This window comes from Bombus pascuorum, chromosome 3 (genome assembly GCF_905332965.1).
Source record: "Bombus pascuorum chromosome 3, iyBomPasc1.1, whole genome shotgun sequence".
In the NCBI taxonomy this organism is placed as follows: domain Eukaryota; kingdom Metazoa; phylum Arthropoda; class Insecta; order Hymenoptera; family Apidae; genus Bombus; species Bombus pascuorum.
In genome coordinates, this window is record NC_083490.1 from 447,508 (window position 1) to 472,689 (window position 25,182).

The 25,182-nt window shown below is 43.6% G+C and overlaps 2 protein-coding genes across 14 annotated transcripts in view; both read left to right on the forward strand.

Annotated features, from left to right (window-relative positions):
• Positions 1–25,182, forward strand: part of LOC132905207 (ras GTPase-activating protein raskol) — a 256,732-nt gene that overhangs the window by 109,230 nt on the left and 122,320 nt on the right. For 3 of the 13 annotated variants that reach the window (XM_060956267.1, XM_060956259.1, XM_060956260.1), the window contains 4 exons: positions 214–255; positions 2,675–2,861; positions 13,108–13,224; positions 19,169–19,237. In XM_060956267.1, the coding sequence (XP_060812250.1) occupies positions 214–255; positions 2,675–2,861; positions 13,108–13,224; positions 19,169–19,237 (415 nt within the window). Of the gene's footprint in view, positions 1–213; positions 256–2,198; positions 2,235–2,674; positions 2,862–9,056; positions 9,249–13,107; positions 13,225–19,168; positions 19,238–25,182 lie in introns of those variants that run through there. The other 10 variants (XM_060956272.1, XM_060956277.1, XM_060956273.1 and 7 more) reach the window with 7 other exon arrangements.
• Positions 18,650–25,182, forward strand: part of LOC132905228 (uncharacterized protein C1orf131 homolog) — a 144,980-nt gene continuing 138,447 nt past the window's right edge. Inside the window, exon 1 of the mRNA XM_060956313.1 lies at positions 18,650–18,660. The gene's annotated coding sequence lies outside the window, so the exon portion shown is untranslated. The remainder of the gene's footprint in view (positions 18,661–25,182) is intronic.

A 25,182-nucleotide genomic window follows, 5' to 3' on the forward strand; every position in this document is an offset into this window, starting at 1 on the left:
TCTCGTACTTAATATTTTATTCTATCGTATCGTACGCGTCGAACAAACTGCGTATTTTTAAATACGCAAAACTCGCGACATTCGGGAATCGCGTATCGGTTTAGCGATGAAATTTAGCGTCGAATCCAGAAGGATCCCCGAATCAGTCTGGATCCGTTGACGAAATTAAACAAGCGCAATTAGTAACTAATTTGTCTGTTTCCTTGGACGCAGCTGTTCGCCGGGACCGCCTGTATGTTCAAGTCTCGCAACAAGGTTTGTTCTCTATCAGTGTGCCTTCGAACGTTGTGTTTGTCCCTCTAATATCCTTCCGTTCCGTGAAATCGTGTCTCGTTTTGTTTTATCCCTGTGTGTTTGCATAATCTGCACATTTTCTTGTTGTATCTTTCACACCGAAGCCTAGCTTTTATAAATTTAGAATAGTTGAACGTCGGACGCGACAAGAGAACGGAACAGCTGAGATGGTTTTAACTTCGCGTTACTTCGATAACCGAAAAGGTAAAGACGATAATTTGCGAAGCATACGAAATTCGATCGTATCGCGGAGGCAATAATATCTTGACGGGATCGATTCGTTTGAAATTTATTATGTCGTACTGGAACGCGAGGCGTAAAACTTGGATAGAACCTTGAATCTATATTGTCTTAATTTTACGTTGCTAAAAATTGAATTCGCGCTGCGAAGGTTCGTGGCTAATTGTTTTCTCGAGCCAGGACGGCACGTAAAAGACACACAGGTGGACGAACGATAAAGGAATTAGCGGGCAAAGGGCCCGCGTGCTTGCCTCGCATCGTCTTTTCCGTTCGTTTCTTTCGTCGTCCATCGAAGGACGTCGTTACTACGAATTTACCGAAACGACCGGCTACCTTTGGTCCCTTTGACTTTCTTCGAGTCTCTTTGAGCGGCCGCGTTCCCACCTAACGCAATTTCGTCCGCGACGAACCTCGTCGTTCTTCGTGGTGTTCCGGAAGCTGCCGCCGCCGCAGGTCGCGTCATTGCCTGTGAAATTGGTCGTTGGAACGTTGTTTGTTTGTCACGCACGTAGTTTGTATAGGCAGCCATATCGCCAGTTTCTCTTCGATTCGACGATACGGCGATACGATAGAGACGTTGGTGGAATTAGCGTGGAGCGCCGTTGCTCTAATGGAGCGCGGGAAACGGGGTCACGTATTCCCTGCCAGGCCAGGAATCGAACGTCGTGGAAGAAGAATGCAGGTACCGATTGGCGGAATGGGGGATCGTTATACGCCGATGCCCAAAACCAATACTGGATTCGTGTAATTGGACGCGTTCGTTCGCGTCTGCCTGGTAATTACAGTTAACACGACGATACGACTGCGACCGCATTCACGGCTTGTTCGACCGCGATCGATCGCGGACGCGTGCTCCTCCTTCCTTAACCGTCTTGTTGTCGGAATGTTCGGTGAAAGGTTAGAAGTAGCTATACTTTCTAAGATCGACGAAATGGTAGGAGGTTTTTGTATCGTAGGAACAGGCAATTATCGCGAGATCTTTCAGCTCGCGGTAATATTCTGGAAGAAACTTGGCGTTCTAAAAATCCTCGCACCAACGAAATATTATTCGTTTTAGTCGGTCCTGCGTAGACCGCAAAACCGTATAACAGGCGGCGCCTATCGCTGCCACAGCGTTTCGCCCAAAGCCAAGCGGTCTGATCGTCGCAAAACGTTCGTTTCGTGGAACGTGTGTGCGGCGAGAAATTCGTTAGGGGATGATAATTGGCAAATAATGGCGTACAACGTGGGCAGCGAGGCGCGCCAAACAAATGGAAATTAATAATTTCCCATCTTCGACCTCTCTTTTCGATCGATTCGTTCGTTCGTTTCCACCTCTGTTTCGAGCGAGAAACGAATCGTGTCGAGAGAGAAGAGAGACGATCTCTGGATTTCACGCGCCGCACACCGCGTTCAACGAGCTCTAATTAGTGACGTCAGCGTGTCGTGTCAGGTCAATCTACGGTATTTTAAGACAAACTGGACACGGTGCAGTCGTTGTCCAGCTTGTCGCGAGTCGCCAACCGGCAGCGCCTTTTTCTCGCGAAACGAGACCTCTTCTTTCCATCGAAATCGCTCGCAGGCCGAGAGACAACCGCTAGTCGGTGCTAATTCTTCCGCTAGTTCGATGACACGACCCGTGACACCGATAGGATCGACTGAACGCGGCCGTCTCGTCGAGTTGCTCCGGCTCCGCCGAAATGGACGTGATTCGGGGCTACGTGAGTGTCGCGAACCGTACCGCGATTATCTTCGTTCTATACTTGATTAGGTAATCGGGAAACGAGGTTTACGAGAAGCGTAAATTATCGTTCGTATCCGTTTAAACGTTTGCGCGGTCGTACGACAGGTATCGTTAAAACGAAATAAAAATTCCACGTGCATGCACGCGAAGCGTCGATACGTCTTGTCACCTATTTTCGAACTAACGGAAAACGAGTTCGTGATAACGAATATCCGCAATCGTGTCTGTTCTCTCGTTAACGAATCGTTGCCGTTCCAGCTTAGAAAATTCGTCAGCGACGACAAAGACGAACAACGTACTCTTTTTCTGCTTTCGTTGATCGATCCTTCTAGATCACGAGCGAATCACTCGAAACGTTAATAACACACCAGCCATATTAAAATCACAATGCTACGATATCGACGATTTTGTTCTCAGTTGGGAGACGCGATGTTCGTCGAGTTACCACGTGTTCGATTGGACGGGGGCGCACGTGCCTTTCGACAGCATTGGGGTTACGAATCACGACCGTTGGCACCACCGCCACCATTGATCGAGGAAGACGAAGCGGCGGTTGAACCGGAAACGGTGAGCCTGAGGGAAGCCAACACCGCGTCACCAATAGGTGAGTCTATGAAACACACGCTCGAGATTGATCTCGGTTTAAGCGGCGACGTACGTAATATTTTTACGAAAATACAATTACTTTGACACACTCTCTCTCCCTTTAACATATATGTGTGTGTGTGTGTGTGTGTGTGTGTGTGTGTACATTTATATGTCATAGTATCAAAGTTACGCGACGATCGCGACTTTGGGATCGGTTCGTTCGCCACGCGATTTCCCATAGAGGCGGAATCTTGCCCGGCTGCGCGTTTAACGGTTGCCCGCTTAATAAGCGACCAGAAAGGGTTATCGCGTTCCGCGTTGCGTAACGAGAACACGGAAGCGTTGGTGTTTTTCCTCGGGTTGGAAATCGCGCGCGACTCCCCTGCAGCGTCGTCGATGCTTTATCTCGCGACCGATACCGCGGTGTACGAAATCAAGACCACGTGGTATTAATTGCGCTTTGTTCCGGACGGTCGTTGCTGTTGCTGACAAACGCGCGTACGTTGTGCTCGTAACGAGCGGACATTGTTCGACAGGTGCAATTCTCCGAGTGCGTCAGGCCTACTCGTTGAAAGCGCACCGACAAAGAAGCCTTCCCACTCGCGTTGGCTTCGCGTTCAATTTTTAATGGCCGGCAATTAGCGTGGCGTTCCAAGAATCGTGTAAATGGAGGAGACAGGACGACGAAGCTTCAGGACGGTGCGATATCCGCGGTTGTATTTATAAATTGCTGCGTGCGTGTTTCGAATGGATACGGAAAAGTTGGCTGGTAAATTCGACAAATACGAAGACGTAGTATCGTCCGATGGTAAACCGTAGGTGTTTTGTTCTCGATTTTTACTTAAAGGCGCGACATAGTTCTGTTCGTTTCTACGCGCTTAACCGTGGAACAAGAAGCTAGAATTGCGTCGTATCGTCGAACAGTTTCGATGCATTTATTATCGACGCGTATCGCTAGATGGTAACGTAGGTCGCGGCGCAGAATTTCTGCGTTATCGACAGGCTGCATTATCGAACCGCGAGGCTGCGAGTACCGCGATGCAACTGCGTGCGCTACAACGCGCGTTACAGTATCCTACCAGGCCAACAACGAATAGTCGGTCAACTTCTCTTCCTGTTCCATCGGTACTTTGCTTAAAAGTACCGATAAACATATCCGTTAAATCGCTACGCAATTTGATCGCAATTTCAACCGCGAATAACCAAGGATACGGATAGTCGTTTAGAAAGGTCTACGTCTCCTAACTTGGAACGGAACCTCGTCGCCTCCTTCGTCATCCCTCTATCCGTTCTATCCCTCGGACGACGTTTCTTTCAGGATCGAGAGCGTCCTTTTATTCTCTGCGTTGCCTCCGCGCTGTCCGGTTCGCGCCGATTTAACGCGCCGAGGACGACTTTTCCGCGAGAATTTCTCATCTTCCGACGAATTCTAGACCGTTGGACGAATTCTCCGCGAACTTGTCTGTGACGCATAGTCGATTCTATTTCGAGGAAAGAGAAAAGAGAGAGTCTGGATCTGCCGATTTTACGGCGCGATACCCGGAGAAGGTTGCATTGTCGCCTCGGTGGCTGATATCGCGCGGATTTACGCCGGGTTCTCCTAGTTGCCTGTCAGGAACTGGATTTCTTTCCCGTATTCTCCGAACGTCGACCGTTCCCTTTTGTTCCTTTACCTTCGCGTAACTTTCTCCGAGATATCGGTCGTTTCGCGGTTGATAACGCGCGATAATGCTGTCTTGCTAAGAACAGCGAAAAGAAAGTCGATAGCGAATTCGTGGCCGTACGAACGACTCAAGAAGCGGTAAACAAAAATTCTAGTTAACTCGACTCGCCTGTAAGATTCTCGTTTAACGTTTTCGTCGATCTTTCGAAGCGTGTTAAATTCTTTGAGATTACGAGCTCGTAAGATCAGAATCGTTAGAAGCTGCACGGTACAAAAGTTACGACGGTTTGGATTTATCGAGGCGAGAACTTTGCAACTTGGAAGCGTGTCCTTGAGAGGTTGGAAATTTTGTTGCGACGATATCGACGAAGATTCGTTGATCTTTGTCTCTGGTACGATTTCTGGTGGAGACGACGCAACGATTCTCCTGGCGGGCAAAAGAGGTAAAATTGTGAAATAAATTCGTCGCGTTAGAAACGTTGAGGTTGCTTTTTACATTGGAGCAGAGAGTTTGCGGAAAACTTAGAAAATAATACCGACGTTAAGAGGAAAACGTTAGTCAGCGTTGCGTGTGCTTGAATCATATTTACGCGTACAATCTTTTTCCTGTAATCCTCCTCGCTTAAGGAAAACCGTCTATTTCGTAAAAAAAGAGAGAAAAAGAAAACCGAAAATGCGTCGCGAGACTTTTTGATAAAAAAGAAAGACCAGGATATCGATTCCCTTAGCCTTAGACGAACACTCGTTTACCTTCGCAAATAACCATGTTGATGTGAATCGGAGCGGTGATTTCGAGTGACCTTCGTGACTACCCCGCGTATATTCAGCGTAGCCTCGTAAAAGTAACGATATATCAAATATAATCGTAGGAAATAAGAATTTCAGCGGGTTTTTAACTGGACGGCCGATGTTGGAGTCACCGGTACGAAGAGAGAGGGCACGAAGGATGCGAGTTTCTTTGGGCAAACGCGTTTCTTTCTCTCTCCATCCATTCCTTTTCGCCCGTTGCTCTCCTCGTCTCGCTCAACCACGCGCGTGATTATAATTATTATTGAAATTGCACGCCGCCCGTAATAACACGCATGTAACGGACGCGTTTCCGAGTGACGGCAATCACGCGACGCAACGGGGATTATTAATTTAAACGTAATACCACGTCGAGATCGCAGCCTGGATAAACGCGCGACCGATGCGAACGTACGTACCGTTTCGCTTGAAAACTCGATGTCGCTCGTCTCCGATCAGGAAAAACATGTACGTCCAACCGATTACGTAAATAATAGCACCTGCTAATTTTACTCTTGCGTTTTAAAAGCTCGAATTTATTACGTTTCCGTCTACCTCTTGCCTGCCAGCCTTTAAAATCGCGTCAGCCTCTACCACCAATCGTCAACGATGATCAACGACACCTGGTACGTACAATTTCGGAACTGTTAAATTCAAGGAGATGGATATGGAGAAAGACGGACGAACGAGGCCGTCCGATGATCGGTCGAAAGAGTTCTCGATCGCGATCGTCGTTCAGGCATTGTCCGAGGCACCGGATATGCCTTGGCACCGGAAGAGTCGTTCTATAGCGGCGCATAGCCTCTGTACGGTTAGGTTTCTTCGTGTCGGCGCGCTGGTCCGAGGCGCGTCCGCGTTGCATGCATCAACGCACACGCGTTTTCCACCCACGTAAATGCACGGTCGCGAATGGATCTTCGCGATTGCAACATCGTCGTGATTGCCGCCTGCACAACTGATTCTCTATAGTCTAGAGCGTGTCTCTGGTCGGTTATGTAACGAAAGCGCCCCGCGACCGCCTTTTTCATCGTTTTGCGATCGCATCCTCTCGCGAACGCTTGCGGGCGAACTCTCGAATTTTTCCTCGCCGTATCTGGCGATGCCAACGAATAACAAATACCAGCAAACTGCTGATCTTCGTAGGAACGGAGCGGCGATCGCGGGCTAGCTGCTACGATCTTTCGTAGGGAGGACGAAATTCGTAGAGACCGATGGAAAATCGTTATTCGAAAGGAACAGCGATTAGAGGTTTCTTGGCGAGCCGATCGAACGATTCGCATGCTCGTCGCGTATACACGCCGCGCAGTACGTGCCGGTGGGAGGGCGAGCGCGATCCTCGCCACCAACAACGCTTCCTCGAGTTTCCAACGATCTGAATCGAAGAGGATGATACGAGCGCGACTCGAAGCCACCGTGTTTCTTTGGACGCGAACGTCCGAACGTCGCGTCGCTCGAAAGTCGAGGCGTTTCTTTTCTTCTCTCGTGTCGTGAGAAATTGTACGAGACGAACGCTTTGGTAGCTTCTCGATGCTGATAGGAACGGACAAAGGTGCGATACGCGTGTACTTCGTTCGATCGGGGAGCGAGGTAACGGCTATAATTTTCACAAATATATCTCAATCCTAGGGTTCGGTTGCTCGGAATACGTTTACATCGTGTAACGTAAAATAACATTGGAAAGTGCTTTCTAGTTTGCTCTTGATACGTCGTAGAAACAAAGTCCTCGACGGCGCGTTACTTCGCCTCGTTTACACCAGCGACCCTAATTTCCCTATTGTTCGTCAGGTGCAATTTTATACTTGTACGGAGACTCGTTAATTGCTGCCGTTCTTTGCCGTTCTTTGCCGTAACGCGGAAAATATGGCGAATCGTACTTGCTCGTGCCAAGTATCGTCCGAATTAACGACTCGCCGAAACTTTTTCCGTAAACTCCGCTTAACCGTCGAGCCCAGCCGACCGTGCGACACTTGCTATACGTGCGCGTGTCTAATTGAATTTTCATTTCGCCAATATTACATCGCGTTAATTCGTATAAATTATATCCGTTTACGCAAATGTCATAGACGTACCTACGATGCGATCGCTGTTAATCGTACGAGTACATCTACCACGATACTTTGCCATAGTTGTGTCGTTTCGAATAATTTTGATCGCAACGAAACGCGAAAGCTGTGAGAGTAAAAAATCTATCGGCAACTTTACGTATCGGAGAATGGATAAATAATACGCGCGGTCTTCGTTGCGAATGATTTGCGATCGTCGTTTCGCGCTCGGTTCGACGTGCTCGTTTATTTTGGAAAAACAACTTGCCGTCGGGCGGGCCGCTCTTATCGTCACCGACAACCGCGTATCCTCGACCGGGCTATCCCAACACGCAGATTCACCACCGTGGACGGTAGTCCGCCTCTGGCCGATTTAACTGACCGCGCGAGAAGCAAGCCGATGTTCCATCTAGGATGCGGTTGCGCGATTATGACGCGATATTCGACCGTTTTGGCCGGTAAATTTTGGTGCTGTGAAGTGAAATCGAAATAGTTTCGGAGAACTCGAGTGCGAAAAAGTTTGTTTCTTTCTGCGATTCGGTCTCTTATATTCTTGGACGAAACTAATTTTAGCGAAACACCGGTCGCGACCCCGTGGCACATCGGTCGTATCGAACTTGGAGATTCGAGATTACGAGATAGCTCGCTCGTTTACGGCGACGCGATAACGTTGGCGATAGCGATAGCCTGCTTGAAAAATGTTAAAGTATAAGATATTACGTGGATAGGTAGGAGAGGCATATTTATCCTAACCGAAGGAAACCGACGACATCCGACGTTCTTTCGAAAGAAACGCCAACCATCTTTCACGCCAGCGAACCTGCCGATGTAAGAACGATCGGCGGTTTTCCAGGGCACCCGGTAAAATCGTCGCGACGTTTCGCTCGATTTTCCTAGAGTCGTGTCCCCACCGTCCTCGATTCCGCAGCAGCCGATTGGCGGCGGAAGGTTAACGCGCGGTCGGCTCCTTCGCGGCGGATGCGATAAAAGTGCCGCCGCTGCTCTCGTCCTCGTGCGTTTGCCTCGCGACGATAGAATCGCGTTCGTGTCGGCAAACGATGGTCGCTCGCTCGCTCGCGAAATCGCACTCGCGAATAAAAATCCGTCGCTTCTCCCCGTGACCGTTTCCGCTTCGTTCGTTGCTGATCGGCCGCGGCTCGTCGCTGCCAACCTGCTACTCGCGTTCGTCTCTCTCTTTCTCCGTTCGTCTGTGTCGTTCGAGTTGACCGTGCTTGGTGAATCGAACGGGAGCAACCCTGGTCCAAGGCGAACCGCGAACTAATTATGGAGCTGTCACGAGTCCACGGATCGCCTAATTGCGTTGGGAAGCAGCGAAATACACGCTGATTCGCCGATTCGCTGATCACAGTCCGATCCGATGCGACGCGATGGTTCGCCTCGAACTACTTACCATCTACTACCATCTGCCAGCCCGATCGGGTGTCCTGTTCCAGTGGATTCGTAGTTTCGTACAAGCGAGACAAGACGAACGAGCAGTTTGAACGTAATCGCGATCGCCAAGTGCACTTTTGTTAGTTCTCCTGTTCAAACGGGACTCGTTTTTCAGCGTCGTGCGATCGCAAAGTGTTTTTCGGTTGGAACGAGTCGAACCGGTTGACGATCCTGCGGTGATGTCATTGCTAATTGTTAGTCGATAACGGATGCCTCGTTATCGGGCGAAAGCGTCGATTAACCTAGTTTGCCGGGACACGCGATTTTATTGGAAAATCGGCCAGGAAGAATCGTGTTCGTTGTGTGCCGTTGCCTCGCCTCGTGGCTCTGTGACGATAAGTCGATTGGTAATTGGTGTTCGCGATGAGCCGTAAGAAGGTGTGGAATTCTATAGTGCGTCGCAAGAGGAAAAACCACTTGGATCTCAGTGGCAAAGAAGAGAGCGACGCGGGTAGCGTTTGTAAGTGATGGGACCGTGCTATGCTTTCTCTCTTGTCTCGCTTGGCTTCCTATTTCCAATGCCTGGCATTTGCGTCAACGACAAGTATCTCGAAGCTTGGATAGTCGCGAAACGCTTTGGTTTTTCGATGATACGCGTCTCTCGAACGATCGTCGAAATGCTTGAATTCTCGAGAGACTAGTCGAACGGAACGTTACGATTATACGCCAAAAAATATCATTAAAGCTTCCTTTAAGCAGAATTCATAATGACGTTGTAAATAAAACTACGAAAAATAAGCGTCAATGTTCTTATGTTTTTACTGATATAAACTCAAATGAATCATATTTCCGCTTTTACGTTCAGGCTTTTCGTTGACACATCGTATTTACGCAAGACAGGATACGAAGAAATATCAGACTCGCATCGCGTATCTGGAAATATTTTCGGTTTTCAAGCCGCGTTACGAAACCATATTAATAGCTAGAAAAATCATTTCGTTGATGTTTAGCAGTAACGAAATAAGCACGTTATAGTTGCGAGTTTAGAATCGTAAAATTTCAACTACCCCGGTCAGATAAAATACCAGTTAGTTTGAAAATGAAACTATCGGTTTTCCGAATAATAACGTCGATGATAAAGTCGATAGACGTTTCGGACGTTGTTGCACCGCGTTTATCGATGTTTCCTGTACCGTTTCCCGCATTTTTCTTCGCTTCCTTTCGTTTCAGCTTTCTCTACGCGATTTTCCGGCTTCCCTCCGCTTTTGCGCTTAACGTTTATCTCGCATACGTGGTGAAAACGTTTCTATGTAGCTGTAGCGATTGCCAGTTACGAGGTACGATAGTTAATCGTGAAAAACGCCAAGTATAATTCGGTATTTTTGCGGAAATGGAAACCGCAACCTGTTGGTCTCGCGTCGTTAAATGCTGCAGGCTGTTTCCTAAAGAAATACGCGTGTGTGTGTGTGTTTTCACGCGCATCACTTCGCTTGGTAATTTAGCATGAAATCAGCGATTCGTAACGACGCAAAGCTTCGCTATCGATGAATCTCCCGTTGCGTAGCAGGGTATTTAGATTATGTTTAATTAGAATTGTTTCAAACGCGTATGTATTTTTTTTTTTTATTTTTCGTGGATTGCTCGTTTTTAGCGGTATCTCTAACTCGATCGATCGAAAGATCTAAAGAAACCAACTTTTACGATCGCTCGTCGTAATCGCTAAGAAGAGCAAGAGAAAAGTTTATTTACAGAGGAAAAGCGTGTAGCTTCCCATTTGCAAGTTTACGATTTCTGCGTCGCAGAGTGATACATCTGGCGGACAACTATCTTCTACGAAGGTTCGAAAGTCTTTTGGCACGATTTCTACGGTGGAGGAAGGAAAGAACGGCGTGACGCGTGCGACGAAAGAGCGAAGGGTGCGAGAAGAAAAAGATGAACGAGGGTCTGGCGACATCTGCCGAAACATCGTACGAGAGTGGAAAGGCGGATCGCGAAGGCGAGAAACAGGGATCGAAGGGCGTGCTCGTTGAACGGAGACGAGAAACGATGGAACGGAGAGTGGCTGGAAGCGCGGCAGGGGACGATAGAGGGAAGCGGCGCGAGAAACACCGACACCGGAGGATCTTAATTGAAACGTCCGTACGTTTAATTAAAAATCACTGTCGGTTGCGATCCCGCGGTGAAATCGCTGTCCGAGTTAGCCTTCGGGGATTGGCGCTCGCTCCTCTCTCTATCGACAGATGCGTTTGCATCCGTTTCGCCGATAAATTCCGAATACCGTCGACAAAACGTTTTCGTCTTCTCGACGCTGTTATCGAAACTGCGTCTTAACGCGGCGAATTTCTCGCAAATGCAGAGTTCGATCCGGTCTCGAATACGCAAAGTCTAGCTTCGATTTACGGAGCGTCGTTGTTCGGTCGCTGTTGGCTGATCGTCCCGGCATCGAAAGATCGAGTTCCAGAGCGCTTTTGCGCAAGGTCGAAAGGGGGAAGAAGAATAAAAGGACGAGGTTAGGACGCGGTGGTCGGTGCTTTGGTAACTCAAGGAGACAATGCTGGCGGTAACACGATCTGACGCTGCTTTGCTTCGGTTACACGGGGTATAACTTAACCACCGGGCTATGTATATTCTTGCTTAATCGCGACTACAACGCCACGGCTTGCTCGCCTCGAACTCGATTAGCTGCCGCCACGACGCACGGGTTTCAACCGGGCTAATTGCTCCGCGGACCAATTCGATTCGGTGCGATCGTACCAAGGACAAGCCTCGAAGAGCTGGAAAAGATTTTAGTTGCGTATCGATATAGATCGATTTTAAGGGATAGGTCGATCGTCTGTACCGATATTAATAACTCGAACAAGTCGTTTCGTTTCTTGCTGGTCAAACTATCGATGCCATCGATTTTGAAGAGAAAAGCGAGCCGGACGTTGTGCTGTGCCAACGGAGGTATCGTTTTATCGGACGTTGGGTTAGGTGCATCCTTTGCTCCTCCTACGTTGTCGCATGACTCAACCTCCTTGTACGGCCAGCGTGAATACCCTGAACGCTACACGCAGCAAATGCATCGTACTTACCACGCTGATGGCCTTTTCTCATTACGTGCCACGCCTTTGCTCCTTCCTTCTCTGCTCTCCCCACTTGCTACTCCTTCCGAACGAGCTTTATTAGCAGTTTTCTATTAACCGTTCTCACGCTCTATCGCATAATTTGTGACAGTGGCGCGTACGTAATGTAGGGCGCAAACTTGCAATATTATTTATACGTAAGTCTATTTCACGAACGTCTAAAGAGCCTGCTAACTAATTTATATCGTAACGAAGTATATCAATTATCCTTCGCGAGACGTTCTTGGTCTCGACGCGAAAGGAACCGACCAAGTTTCATCGATCGACCCGTTTCGCTCTATTCCTCGCCCGCTTCTTATCCGGAATACGCGGTTATTAGTTTCGAAGCGTTGAAAGTTGTCGGAATAAACGGAAACTGGATCGCGGAAGAAAGTTTTATCGCGCGTCAGCCGACGAAAGTCTAGAAACGTAATATCTCGAGTTAGCTCGTCTCAGCAGCGAAGGAATCCTAAGGTGTTTAGGCACGTTTGGCGCGCTATCTTCTCTGTTAATTAGAAGCGATATCGACGCGACAAGATGGGTGAAACTCGACAGAGGAGCAAAGGACGCCGTTCGCGTCCGCGATACAGAGCGAAATAACTGTAACGCGATGAGAACGAGCGCGAATTCGATCGAATCGAGTCCACTAGCGCGAACGAACGAACGTTTGGACGTTTGACGCTTTGATTGTCTGTGTATACTGCAGCTGCATCTACGATGCGCGCACCGCGAACAAGATAGGCTTACGGACGCGTGTTTCCGTGTTTCGCGGCTCTTTTATCTCTCGCAGTTACAGCGGCTCTCACTTTGAACGAACGCTAGCGTTGTTCGCGCGAATGGAACTCGATGCGAATTAGGCGAAAAATTTTCGCCGGCAAAGATATTATTTTTTTTTTTTTCTGTAAAAACGGCGAACTGAACAAAGTTGGTGAAAGCTGGTCAAACCGATATGTACAAAATAAATCGTTACCCTTAAGATACTCGTTACTTATTATCTCGCCATTCCGTGTAATTTCCAACGTAACTGTACATAATTTTTGCTTGAAACTTTTAGCTTGATTCTATTTCGTTGCCCTGTTCTTATTTCAAAAATGTCACGCAAATCTTTCATCGCAGCTTTTCTTTCGCGTATCTGTGTCCTTTTCTTTGTCTTATTTCGCGCAAGTAAACTTATTTCTGCGTTCCTTTGGGTTCTTTTAGAAATTTCGCTTAATTTAATCGATCTAACTACGCTATAAATGTAATTGTGTTGAAATGATTGTGATGTTTATATAGCGCTATTGCTAAGAAGGGTATCCACCCTTCCAAGAAGAGGGTTACAACAGAGACATACTTTGGATCCCGAATTGTCCTCGTTAAGCGAACACGATTCCAATCGTCTTATCGTGGAGCGTAAGTGGGACATTTAGAACACTAGCTTTTCTCTTTCTTTATTTTTTTAATTGTAAGTACGATACTAGGGTATTGATAGATTCAACGACTTCCTCCTTTCTCATACGATCTTCTTAATTCCTTGTTACGATGCGCGTTATTAATTCTTCGTTCGACGCGAAGATCGCGATGTAAAGACGTTTCGATCGCGTTAAATCCTGTGTCTCGTTTAAAATATCATCCAACGTGTTCTTTCGTCCTACGTACATTCCTTTTTCTTAGCGCGTTTCCTAATTGCGTGTAACGCAAACGTTGGAGAATCGAACGTTGGCTGTGTCTGCATAAAGTTGAATGATATAGTTAGTCGTATAGTTAAGTTACGAGAAGCATGCTGTATACTCATTTTGCATCCGATTATTGTACTTGGAACGTAGGAAAATGAAAATAGCTGTAGTCGAGTACCAAACGAATGTTAAATAACATTGACAAATAGATATCGTGGTATCGTAAAAAGTGCACACGATCGAGCATGAACGTATTTTCTATTCCATTGTTTCCGGCTGTATTCGTCGCTTTAAGATTTCCAAATTATTCGCTGTATTTTCGATAGGAATTTACCGCACATCCCGCTAATCTATTTCAGAAACCAACCAGAGCGTATCGTCGCAAAATAACTCCCCTATAAAACCATCCTTCCGCGATACACTTTGCTCCTTCGAAATGTAAAAGAAGTTGTTCCTGAAATCGACGAACAACGTGCCGACGACCTACTTCCTCGCCGGGTTCCACGTCGGGTTTCCAACTCGATAAAAGCTCGGAAAAATCGATAGAACGAAAATCCTTCGACGTCTAATTCTCCTCTACTCTACTCTACTTTTTCGACTTACCCGTGCTCCTAATCTTATCTTCTTCGAACGTTTCGTCTCGAGCGAAACAGAAAGAAAACGGCTTCGAACGAGAAAAGAGAACGAAAAAGGGACAAAGAGAGAAGCGATCTGCGCGTGTGTTTCTTTCCCGGTTTTCTTGGTCCATGCAGCGCGTAGAAACAGTTTTTCGTCTGTTTACGCGAGAAGATCGGCGCGTTTGGAGACGGGCCAGCGATATTTTTACGTTTCTCCATTCTCGATTGGCGGAAACTGGCGCAACGGAACCGCAATACGGACCGAACCGAGCGGTTCCAGGAAGTAAGAAACTTCCCTGGAATCCGGATTTCCACGCGACGGCAAAAGGAATTTCTCTCGGCCCTGGCATTCGTATTCCACTCGCGCGTCGACCGACCCATATTCCTCACCGTTTCGAATTTTAGCTGCCGATGCGACGTCGATGTCGAACAACCTTGGTTTCCCGACGTTTTTACGTAATACCCAGCAAATAGCTTTTCCATGGATTCCTTTTTGGCCGAGTCCCCGACGATGTAGAGAGCTTATCGTTGGCCTGGTTTCTAGTAGCTGGGGATAATCTATCTCGAACGAGGCGTTAGCAACGTGCGGCTCAATGTTCGTGAACGATCTTCTGCTATTAACCCTCTGACTCTCCCGTCAATTTGGCGGGTTGCAACGACTATAAAAACACGATATGTTCTGTACTTCGCTTTATTATTTAAAGAATCGTTAGTACAAATACGTCCCACCCTCCACCCCCCAGAAACAGAATAGGTAAGTACCGAAACCGACGTACGAAATCTCTACGTATGTATCCAAAAAAAAAAAAAAAAAAAAAAAAATTAGTAACATCGCAAAAATTTCTCTACTCGTACCGTTCCTACTTTGAGACTTTCGCTTTGTGGCCGATGCGAACAATCTTACAAAAATCAGTATACGTTATGATTGATTTACACATATACTTACCCCTTTTTCCTATATGTATTTATATATGCACGTAAAAATTCAAAAGTTCAAGCTCGTCGAAACCTATGAGAAATTCGATCGGATTATAAAGTTAAACGTTTCGCTATTTTAGATACTTTTAAGTGTCATTCATTTCTTTGGAGAACTATGTCGTTACGAGTTATCGTTGACCCATTTTTCGTATCTCTTAGTATGCATATGCGTGAATGTACGATACTAGCAAAAGTTATTTGTGTTGATAGCCGTTTACATTTCGCGCAGTTCGCTGCGTTCGCTCTTATTATCTTCCTTGCCTTTTCAACATTCCTTTTTCCACTCTAATTATTCATTCAGATTGTCGCTACTATTTCATTCAGGCTGTAGAACGTTATTCCTCTAATAGTTTTACTTCGATTTTTACGGTCGTTGAAATATACTTCGCGTACTATTATATATTCAAAGTTTCATGGAATTAATTATACAAACGTCTGTAAATAAATAAATAAATAAGTAAATTTATAAATTTATTTACACATATATATATGTATTTAGAACATTGTTGAGATATATAACGTATAAAGAGATATAACGTCGTCGACACGTGAAATATTATTTTTCCATAGTTTGGTGCCTTTAGATTCTAGCCTGAAGACGATACGACGCAAATTTTTGTCTATTTAATCGTTATAAAACACGATGAAGATATATTTCAAGGAATACGTTGTCGTAGGATAGAAAAGAAACGAGCGAGAAGCAAAGTCGCCGTTTCTTCCACGCGTTAATAAAATCTAGCGTATCCCGAGAAAGCGTGAAGAATTAACAGCTTGTTAAAAGACCGCCGATTCTGGTAAGACATTGGCGAACGCCTTGGCAGGGTAACGAGAATTATATATTTCGTTTGCAGTGTCAAGCGAATTGAAGCGCCAACAGGTACGCGATAGGCTAGAAAAATTGCGCGTGAACGCGGGAAGTCGAAGGAAGTGGAGCGGCCGCGTGGAAATTGGAGGAGTCGGACGCAGCTTTCACCTGGTTACGCAAAAATGCGGAGTTCGAAACGCGAAACAATGACCGAGCCGCGTGCTAATGTCCGATTTAGCTGCGACAAAAAGTTCGCTTTTCTCACCCGAGAGCTCCTTCTACTCGTTTTACCGTGGAAAAATATCACATGCGAGTTTTCTTTCCGAGATTTTACCTCTAGTCGAGCAACTGCGGTCTCTATTAGGTGGATGCAAAAGTTAGTTGGACGTTGAACGCGCTAGAAAAATACATCTATCCTGTTTTATAATAAACGTTGGTGTTGGATAATTTAGAAAAAAAAAAAAAAGATACACCTACGCTAGCGCGAATCGAAAATTTCGAGTCTTTAACTTTTGGATGCAAAGGACATTTGAATTTTTGAACGAAAAATACACAGATAGATATTTGGAGTTTTATAGAATATATCGTATATTTTTCACCACGGTATTGTTCCCTTTGAACGTTTCTATCGTGCGGTCATTATTTAAGTCATTGCAGGCATTGTTCTTCTTTGAAACCGTAACAATTTCGATGGAATAACGATAAAAGGCAACGTAGGTCGTTCAATTCTATTTTCTATTTTTTACGTGCACACTTTTTACAAGGTTTCGAGTCTTTTTCGTCGAGCATTTAGCTCGTACGCACCGACCTATATTTATTCCATAATCAACTTGGTTCGGGTCAGTAGAAAAGACCTTCGTACGCAGTTTTGTGGAAAAAGTTGAAAGCTTCGCAACGAGCTGGAAATTATATTATAGTAATATTCGTGCATGGATAACGGCGAATAATTTGCCACAAAATTGTTCAAAAACTCGTATAATACCTTTTCTGGTTGTCTAATAAGATACGCGAAATAAATCCCAAAAATGAATTACTACTGTAAGGTCCACTCGTGAAATAGCGTTTAGATAAGAAGGTACGTACGTATTTGATTTCCAAAGCGAGCATTTTCTATACACGCTGTTAATTCGTTTCGTTAATTCTAATATCTCGTTGTTTCTGGGCACAATGGCAATTTCAACTTACCTGTCAGAAACCTGTCCAGTTTGAAACATTTGTTGCACGAACGTTCAAAAATCCAATCGGGGATCACAAACAGCAATTTGGTCGGTCGGCAAACAACGATGCCACGAAATGAAAATCAATTTCACAGCAGGCGCGATTCGACGAAACGTGAGCAAAAGTCAAAGGTGAATTAATTAACGGCGACCTGGTTATCCTTTGGTGTCGGGCTTCACCGGCAAATAAGCATTGAATTTCATGTAATTAACGACATACGCCGTCGTCGTATTATGCACGTTTATGGAAACAAGCCTCGTCCGTTAGATGTTTCCTTTTTGGCAATTGTAAGACTAATCGCTGCCTCTCGTAAGTACGTTTTCCTTTTTAAAGAAATTCAAATTACCTTAACTACATACAGCCCTTATTTAAAACAAAAACATTAAATGGGACGTAAGTAAATATTAGTCCGCTCAATTCGTTATATAAAATAATATTATTAATTCGGTATATATAAAATGTTTGATTTTTTAATTTTGCCTCCTTGAATCGATCTCGAGTATCTACGACACGCGTATTGTTCCTTATTCGTAGATTATGATCGCCCAAGTGTATGTATTATTTAAAAAAAAAAAAAAAAAAATACTGAACTTTCTTGCCACCATACTCGACATCCGATGCGAAGGAAAGATGAATCAACGCAACAAAATCCGCGAGGTAACCTCGTATTTCAGAATTCCGTGTTAATTATGCACGTTACAATGGCGCGAGTTCTACGAGTAAGTGGAAAGTTGTCCGATATTCCGGCACGATAGCAGTTCGATTAATCCATGATGCAACGAATATTGTTTTCCTTCTTCCTCCGATCGTTAACGAAAGAATAACGGCGGTCGTCAATTACAACGTCCTCGGTTTGCGTTTCGAGGTGACGGCTGCTTAATTGTTCACGACGAAAACCGCGGATTATACGATCAAGCTGATAAAGATCAGGGTCATCGAAGCGGTTTAATTGTTTCGCACGATCTTACACCGGCCTTTCGCCGTTGTGTTGTTCACACGACCATGTACATTTATACATTTGCATCGTGCGTATCGTGTATACGCTATACACCTGTGTCTCGAACAGATCGCCTCGATCATCGTTCTTGAAATTTCTGTTCGACACAAATGCTTCGAACGTCTTGCCGTTGATTTTCGGACGATTCTATACCTGGATCGCCCAGAGGGTTGCCGAGATTAGTTCGATGGAGAGAATTGCCCTTGCTCGAACGATCACTGGATATCGTGCATAGCGTACCATTGAATTCGATGGAAGAAACACTCTCGTTAATCTTCGACTCTACTCGTTCTAAGGCGGGCCGACTGTCGTTGTTAATCGCGAAACGGATGTTGACGGGAAATTATTCGGAATCGCGTAAGAGCACAGACACACCAGTTGTCAATTGATATTTTGCTTTGGTAACACCTTTGAGAGTTGTTACGATAGATATCGATACGATTAAGTTCAACGATACGAGTTAAAGATGTCGGATTACTCTGTTATATCGATTTTTTTAATTTATCACGTAGATGTTTAGAATTACACATTGCGACCTGTAATTTATTTTCATAGTTGGTAACTTACAGTTCGTTTGTCCCTTTGTAGTAAACTCTAATTTTCTGTGCATGTATGTTACATTATATTTATAATAATACTAGTAACAAACGTTACGCAATAGTATCTAGCATTCGATAGAAGGTTAATTAATTATACGTCAAATTTTATACGAATTGTATTACAATTATGAATACGTACGATATATATTGCCTTTTAAACATTACTCGTATAAAAATGTTTACAGATTTCGTTTTCTTTTTAATCTCGGTTTAACTTGGCTAATTGCACTCCAAAAACTGGTCTTGACTTCGATTTAACAATCTGAGAGAAAAACGTTTACGATACACGATACGTGATCAATTAATTCCATATACGTTGAATTCTATTATCACCAAAGTTCTCGTTTTTCCGATATTTCGATCATAAACATAAAATTATAAAATTTGTATGAAATATCTTAGAAAAGATGTTTTGTAGAAGACAACGAATGTATTTAACCGTAATTTTACGTCTTCTTCTGTTACAGGTGAGTTAAAGTCCTTGTCCTTGCCAAGGGGGTTTCCGCCAGAATTAGCGGTGAAGGAGGATGACAAAGGTAAAGAAACGAGCAGCCTATTAGCTGCATACTCGATCACCGTTAATAGCAAATTTTATTACCAGCTGAGCCAGCTGAGAATGCAAACGCTAACTATAGATATGATTGTTCCGCGAGAACGCGTCGATGCACTTTCTCGATAATCGTGGGTAGATTCAAAGGTTTACAGATGCCTTGCTTCGTTTTATAATTATATTTATAAACATGTTGGGCTTGGAAGCTAATCTGCCACGTATGGCGATTCTCTCCCGGGTACTAGTTTACAAAATTGGCCAAAGCGATCCTTTGACGATCGAAGGTTCGTTCACAATTACGATGGAAAAGATTCTTGTGGGTACAATTTGACATTTCTCGGTATAATATTCGTGAAATATTTGAAAGTATATCCAGCAATTTCACGACCTTTATAGCTATTATTACGCTATTTTGTAGGTGATTCGATCGAAGTTAATAACTATAAAATTTGTTTATTATACGTTTTGCTGACACGTTTTCCTCTCTATCTATTTTCCGAAAATTTGTTCTTTCAATGAAAATTTTCTTGAACATTGTTTAACGAAATCAAAAACCTGCATGCATTATTCCATAATCTATCAGAATTACCTCTTTTACCTGCTTGTATTAAGTTGCAGACTCCTGGACAATAATTAAATACATTTATCAAGACATGTATTAATTATAATTAATTACGATTTATTTCGGCATAGTTGTTTAACGAGGTCATAGATGATTTCGCTTAACGGCATATATCATGCAAATTAAACAACAAATTGACAAAGCAAAATTGCACGTTAAGATTTGACACTGTGATCATTCCGTGGAAAAAGCAGCCCAATGAATATTATACAATTAAGGTTGTATCGGTTGACGAAAGCTGAATTATCACTGTTATTAATTCTTAAATAAACGATAGATAACGTGCAATAAATGGCTAAAATAAACATAAGAATAATATGTTCGCGAATGTTCAACAGTGGTAAAATGTTTATACCGGTATAATTTAGATGCTGTAATTATAACAACTTTATCTTATCGTTAGATTTGTAATTAGCACTTATCGAGTGATACATCGAATGACAAATGACAAATTGAACTGGAGTTTTTGTTTTCGTAGGCAGCGATTTATTTCCCAAGCGAACCAATAATTTTATGCTGTCTTATAGTTTACCTAACGACCAATAATTATGACTTTTAACATGCGAACAGTCGAGTTTATGAAATAATAAGAGCCTTTTCTGTTTCTGAAAACACAGTCTCAAGTATATACGTATACATGCCTATATTGCTACAAACTAATGAAACTGGTTCTAGAATTTGTGCGAGAAATTTTTGTTTTTTTTTTCTGAATGCTCACTTTTAATGGCTCTTAAGCAAAACATGAACTGATATCTTTTACAATTTGCCTCTATACAGCGACTAAAATCACAGCATTCCTTGTATAAACACGTTAAAATAGATGGTTCAGCATTTCTTTCTTGATGACAATCCAAGACTTGTGTAGACTGGTATAGTGTGCACACCCTATGCCATACTATACTATACCGTACTGTACTATACTATGCTATATTCGGCACACTCTTCTTTTCTTTTTTACTTGCTCAGAAAATAAAAAGCAAAAAAAAAATAGCATTCTAATAATAAGAATAAAAAATATTCTTTGCCCGTTAGTTTGTCTTTCTACTGGTGTAGAGTCTAGTTTAGATAATCGGAAATCCCTGGTATCGATGTTTCTCATTCCTGTACTAGTTAGAACACATTTACGTTCGACTGATTTGCGTAAGGCTGTTGCTCAATTATTCAAATACGTGCATATGCGGCCGCGATTCTACTTGCAGCTGCTGTTTGTAGAAGCAAATGAACAGACCAGCGTGTTTCCGCTCGCACGCGTTCGACATGCAACGAATAGGAACTCGTGTCTCTCCTTTTCGATGAATCGCCTTCAACACACACTCAATGCCTATGTTCCTACAATTTTCTACCTTTATACTTTTTTTCTTCTTTTCCTTTTATTTGTTTTTAATATTATTAAGTTATCGAACGTTCTCATTCTTCGACTATTTGCTCGCAAACCGCGCAATTTTCCCCTTAATTCCGTGTCATTTTACCTTTTTACCTAAGCGAATTTACCTTTCTGCATCCACGAATATCGAACATTGGGTGGAGACAAAGTGCTCATTACCGGCATATCTTTTTCTCTGGTTTCGCTGTGGTGAAGGAGTCTTCTACGGTCGTACAATCTATGTAGGTACAAGCAAATTGCTTTCAGTTAACCGCGGAATCATTTGTGGATCAAGTTTTTGGAGCGAGAGACCGAGTAAATTTCCTTTCGCCGTAACTTCGAATTACGAATATCCTTGTATTAATGCAAGGTTGCCGATGCGTTGTCAGTTGCATACGAAGTAGAGGACATTTTTCTTAAGATTGAATCGATTGATATTGATTGGTATTGATCGGAGGCGAAACAAATTTCCCACGTGTTTCAGTCGTGGTAAAAATAATTGTTTTTGCGCGAAACGAGTCTAGACTTCAATTTCACTAAATTGAACAAGCTGACGGTATAATTTTCGTTCTCTAAATTTATTCTCTGCGGCGGTCGAAGCGATTGTTGACGCCGTTTCGTTGAAACCGTTCGCATGTTTCTGGCATGATCTTAAATTTTGTAAATTTTACTTCCTCGCCAAAGCGTACGTCAGCTCCTGGCCTCGACTAACGCAAGCGAGTTCCGCGTAAATCGGGTCGGCCATCGAAGTTTCGAGGAACGTTACAGCTTCGTTGTATAACTTTTGCTCGCATGGAAATTAGCTGTTGGCATCGGTCCCGAGCAACCACCGCGCGACTATTTCATTGATGTAACTTTGAACGAAGAAGTTGAGCCACGGTTAACAGCTCTCTCGTGGAAACAGAATTTCACTCTGCCTTACAATGAACTTTGGGGCCGCCTTATTACTAACAAACTCGATAGGTACCGAATGGTATTGAAAACATTTCTCTTATTCTAAAGTTGCTGGTATCCTCTAAATATTCAACACCTGTAATAAAAAATTCTGAATCAATAAACTTTATATTGTACATATATATGTAGCAGGGTAAGTTACATTTTACGTAATATTTTCTATCGTATAAATCTCAAAACTATCTCGATCTCTTAAAATTTTCAAAATCTCGATAAGCTTTACCTTACAGTCACCTTACTATTATTGCTATCAAAAACTAGTATCAAAATTGCACTTGCTTCTACAAAAACAATCCTTCACACTCGTTTAGCGTTCGATTCTCGAAGAACTACGCAAAGTTCACGTAATATCCTATCGGGCGAGTTCTTCGAGTATCTCGACCGTTATTGTCGCCGACCGCACTACTGGTGATCACTGTTAACCCGTATTTATGACGCGGCATGGCCAGGAGCCAGGTTAATGCGTCAAAGTTACGCGGTGCTGTGTCGTCGCTCGTGGATATGAGCGTACAAGTGCATCAGGGCATGTATCGATGGTATGTATTCGCGTGGAACGCGTGTAGTTAGGTCACGACGTAAACGTAGCCTTTTAAAAAGTGCATGTTCCATTGACCGACCGTTTCTCTCGGTCTCCGGATCGTGAGTTTCGCGTAGCCGAAGAGGAGTTTATTTCAGCGATTCGTGTCCAACGTAACAATTAGCAAACGTTTTGTAGATTCTAAGCATCGACTACTATGTTATTTAATTCGAATGTGCATTAGAAGCAATTTCAAAAATAGGTAGGCACGAAGAATTTTAGAAATATACACCTATACATGTGAATAAAATATTATTTAATATTGAAAATAATATCTAAAATTCTGAAATAACCAAAATAACAATAAAAATTTGTTGGTGTACTATTTCAAATCATCTGTTGAACTCATTGCGCATCGTCTGAGAATATCTCAAATCCGTGACAAGAATTTGCACAAAGGAAAGTTCCGTTAAACTTTAACGTCCTTGTACCTCAAAGAAGGAGTAAACGAAATCTTATTACGAAGAAAGTACAAAAGTATTCCTGCGGGAACGTGATTAAACTTTCGAAACGTTGAATACATTGCATATCTGCCTCTCGTTCGGGTCTTAACGTTCCCAACCTTCCTCGTCTTCGGATCTTCCGTTCATTTGCGTTGCTCTATTTGCAACATGCATTAGCCCATCCACTCTCTTCGTCGAGTTGTCCTTTCTGGTTACCTTCTGTGACTACATTGAATGCAAAGGTAATTTCATAGGTGTCAACGGGTCAAGTACCGAAGCAATGACGAAGTAACAGGAAGAGAGCACTTAGGCTGGAATAATAAGGAACTTCGTTGCGGTAACAACGGACTCCGAGTTCACCGAGAATGTCGTCCAATCTTGGAGAAAGTCGCGGTTAATTGTAACCGTTCCCATCTATCTTTGTGAACAAATATATCGTTGTTGTCATTGTACATTGTATTACCAAGTACCTATTCGGTAGATGTTAAAATATATAATTGTTTTATGATTTAATTGCCGAAAGCTTGAAAGTGAAATTTAATTCTGGAATTTAGTTAGAAAGGAAAATTGCTTTAATTGTTTGTTTAGACCTCTTCTGCACAGTTTAGAAGAAAGGTATAGAACGAAGATAGCGAATCACTGAACTTTGACAAGTTTATGTATCGATTATTTTAGACAATTAATTTCGACTAATCTTTAATTATTTCAATTTAGTAACGAAATACTCGAATAAGAGTAAACTTGGAAAGAAGTCACAAAATTCTTCTGGAAAACGTAAATTTCTGTCAATGCAATGTAAATTTTTCGTCGTGCCGCTCGACCTTTAAAGTCAACGTTAAACAAGCATCTGTCGTGTTTATGAACACGCAGTGCACGCGTGCTACTGACGTCGCGTCGCGTCGAGGGGATCTGTTTCAAGCAAAGCAACAAGCTCCCTTTAAGGGATATTCAGTTACATCGGGATGAACAAGTAGCTATGAAAGCGTCGAAGAAGTTTTGCCTTTCTACGTTACAACTGCACGCGCATGTATCCTCGAAAATAAAAGTAGAATGACCGTGTTAGCATACGCGAGTCGTGACAAGAAAAGCTCGCAGAAGCAGCTCTCGCCGAATCTAACCTCGGCGTGTCCCGTGTCAAACTCCTAAGTGGCCGACATTTCGTGGAAATATCTCCTTCCTGGAAGTGAAACTCGGACAAAATCATACCCCTTGCTCGCGAACGAAATAAACGCGAACATCTAATATCGCAGAATTGCATATTTTCCTCCCCTTTCCGTGCACGTCCGCCGGAAACTTTGTTGGCAACTTCGATATACGTTTTCGAAAACAACAATCTATCTTCGAGATACGATTTTAGCATATTTCTAGCAATAGCATTCCTCGTTTGTTGTCGTCGAATCCATAGAATTTCTCGAAGCAAGTGCTGCATAATACGGCTCATAGTCGTTCGCGACTAACTTGTTCGAACGAATCGATTACCAAATATTAATTCGACAGGTAATCGGTTGAAATACGTAGCTGCCGTCATCGTGGCCGATTTCGGTGTTACCATAGTCGAGATGGAATCGAACAGAGATCTTTAGCGATTGCATAACTTGGGAGCAAAACGACAAAAATCGTGGCCCGTGTTTGCTCCGCACCATTTATCAAGCGAATCCATGCGATTCGTCGGACCAATTTTGCTGTTTCGTTTTGCTCTATCGACCACGGATCGATCTCTGCGTCGACGTCGCGTCGCGACCTGTTTTTACAAAGTTTCTTGCATAGGAAAAGGAAGAAAATGCAGATTTTCGGACAATTTCTACCGCACTTGTACTTCGCTTGAATATGTAACTTGTTTGGGAAGCGACTGTGAATTACCAAGCAATGATAGGAATGCGTATGAATGACTCGTATGGATCGTTTGCAAAATTTTTGAAATCGAAAAACAACTTATATTCTTTCGAAACTATTTTCACTTTTCGATACTCAT